Below are 2,737 nucleotides of genomic sequence, written 5' to 3' on the forward strand. Positions count from 1 at the left end.
GCGGAAAAAATGAACTGCGATCATAAAACGATTCTATAATTGATTAACTTATTGATATAATTATTGTTTTTTGTTTAAATAAAAGTCTTCGGTAAAAACGCTACGAACTTATTCCCCAACCCAATAGTAGTAGTAATAATTATGTATTTCATGTCTTTCGGCCTTGAAAAAGGTATCACATTTGGTGATAAAATAATTGTCTCTAATGTTATTTTGTGCCTTCTTTCCCTGGACTCATATCCTTCTTCTTTTTATTTTAAACACTTCTTTCTTTTTATTCGTATTATATTTTCTGAAAGCAACATTTTTCCAGACATCTCACTGAGACAAATCCCTTTTTCCTCTGCCACCACGTGACCCCTAATTATTCATTATAATATCAATTTAAGTAATTGAATTCAACGAATAAAAGCCCTGTGCACGTAAGTAATGTTGATTGTGTTAGGGCAAAATTTGCGACATAGCCAATAATGATAAATTGCGTTAATAATAAATAAACAAATTAATAATTGAATAAAAACTGGAAAAGTCGGATACTTGACTTACTTGTCTGATCATAGCGTCCATCTGGGAGTTGTTGTCGATGCCATCCCTGCGCGGTGGAGACACAGCAAGGGAGAAACGTGGTAGCCAGGCAACGTATCTGGATCCGTCGAAATGGAAGAAGTGATTCTCGGTTCGTCTTTCCGGTGTCTCCGATTCTGTAGGTAGTTCCTGGGCGATTTCGCGGTGAGTAGGCTGCATGGTCAAGGTGAGCCTGCACGTGGGACACGAAGTGTCCTGTTCCAGCCAGGACTGCAGGCAAGAGTTGTGGAACAAGTGGCCGCAGGGTAGCTTCCTCGCCGTCTCCATCTTCTCCCAGCAAATCGCGCAGGTGTTCGGATTCTCTGACAGCTCATCTTGACTTGCCATTGGATAACTGCAAATGTACATATTGCAATTTATATACATAACTTATAGTACAAATGAATAAATATAAATGCATAGCTTCGACAAATAGTAACTATTTTTAATTTTTTGTTACACATGAGCTGCTTTGCTGTTTCGAAAATGGCGAAATTGATCAAAAACCTATTTTTTAAATAATGTAAATTAAATACACCCTTCGAAACTCAAAAACATTATACTATCATGTTATCAGTTAACGATACTTTTAAAACTATATAGAACGCAAACCCTTAAATATCTCGATTTTAAAATAAATGGATTTAGGCCACTTTCAAAATAAATATTTCAAAACAAATCTTAGTATTATTTTTTAACAAGAGTGTTTATTAAAGTTTTCTTATCCCTGTGTACGTAACAAATTTATTGTTCAATATGAAGTATATATTATTAAACATTCTACTATGTGAATGAATATTGTTTAAGGAATTAAGGTAGTATCGTGAAGTTTGTATAATTTCCTAAAACTCGGTTGGATTTTCCGAGGATTTTTGTATGAAAGGTTGTCCATGTCTTCTCTACCTTATCGTGTACGTACGGAGACCTAGCCTCTTAATTACTATTTACAGAAGAGACTGCATTGCATAATGCGCATCGCGTATTATTATGTTATGTCTATGTTGTATAATGTACGTTATGTATTATTAAATTAGCATTTATTTATTTAATCGTGTTATTTCTCATTGAAGTACAAAGCAGAAATACTCACTTTTGCTCCATGTGATTTAAAACGGCGAGGTAGTTCCTGTGTTTGGTGATCTTCCGTTGAATTTCGTAGAAGAGGTATCTAAGCTGCATACAGATCACCAGGGAGGCCATGCTCAGGAAAATGTTACTCCAGAGCAGCATGTGAATGTTGTGGCAGAACTCAACAGTCAATACTATCAATTCCGCTACTAAGTCTGTGTAATAGGTCAACGGACCTCTCTTGTCCCAGGTCGTTTGAGCGGCGGTTCCAGCTCCTCGGGTGTCATATAAATGAATTATGTACCGGACCATCACGTGCATCGTTCTCACTCCCAACATTATGCACTGAAATAAAATGACACGATCGTACAATCGTCTATCCACTTACTTGATTTTAAGAATTTATGAGAAAATTCAATATACAGGGTGTTGCTTTCAACGCGACGCACGATTTTTCATCCATTTGCATATATCTGACAAAAAAAGTTCATGATAAGAGTTGTAGAATGGAATGTACAATATTGTACAATAGGTATGAGTAAACAAAATTTTGAAAATAATGTTTCCATGAAAAAATCGAGATCAACTTGAGTTTTACAGATAGGAAGACTTATTTTTTTTAATCATATTTAGAAAATAATTCGGAGCACATAATGAATGATATTTTTACTAACATTACTTGATTTATAATATAGGAAATGTGAAATATTTAGTTTTTCGTCTTTAAGACAGTGTAAACATTATTTGAGACTGAAGTATCATAAATCTAAAGTGTTTATAAACTTTTGAGCAATTTTAAATATCATTCATTTAATTTACTACAGTTCAATATCTATGTGCTACAGACATACAACGACATCTACAATTTATTCTATGGGTCATTACTAGACTGCGAACGTTTATAAGAATTTTTAATAATTTGAAGAGATATAGACTGCAGTAATATTTATATAACTACAAAATATCCAGTAAAATAGAATTTATAATATTTAGATGAGAAAACGAATAAATAATTAATTGCAAAATATTATTGTTTCTTTCAATTTGAAGCATTTTAAATTATGTTGAATGGACTTGGGCTCTTTCAAATTTTATAACGAATCTG

The 2,737-nt window shown here is 33.5% G+C and overlaps 1 protein-coding gene across 1 annotated transcript in view; it reads right to left on the reverse strand.

The window, feature by feature from the left end:
• The window catches only part of LOC108623657 (E3 ubiquitin-protein ligase AMFR), a 26,197-nt gene that overhangs the window by 4,771 nt on the left and 18,689 nt on the right, over nucleotides 1-2,737 (reverse strand). Inside the window, exons 4-5 of the mRNA XM_018022327.2 lie at nucleotides 1,655-1,977; nucleotides 547-919 (exon numbers count right to left, since the gene is read on the reverse strand). Of these exons, the coding sequence (XP_017877816.1) occupies nucleotides 547-919; nucleotides 1,655-1,977 (696 nt within the window). The remainder of the gene's footprint in view (nucleotides 1-546; nucleotides 920-1,654; nucleotides 1,978-2,737) is intronic.

The sequence above is a fragment of the Ceratina calcarata genome, unplaced genomic scaffold, assembly GCF_001652005.2.
Source record: "Ceratina calcarata isolate Rehan_Ccalc_2016 unplaced genomic scaffold, ASM165200v1 scaffold286.2, whole genome shotgun sequence".
NCBI lineage: Eukaryota > Metazoa > Arthropoda > Insecta > Hymenoptera > Apidae > Ceratina > Ceratina calcarata.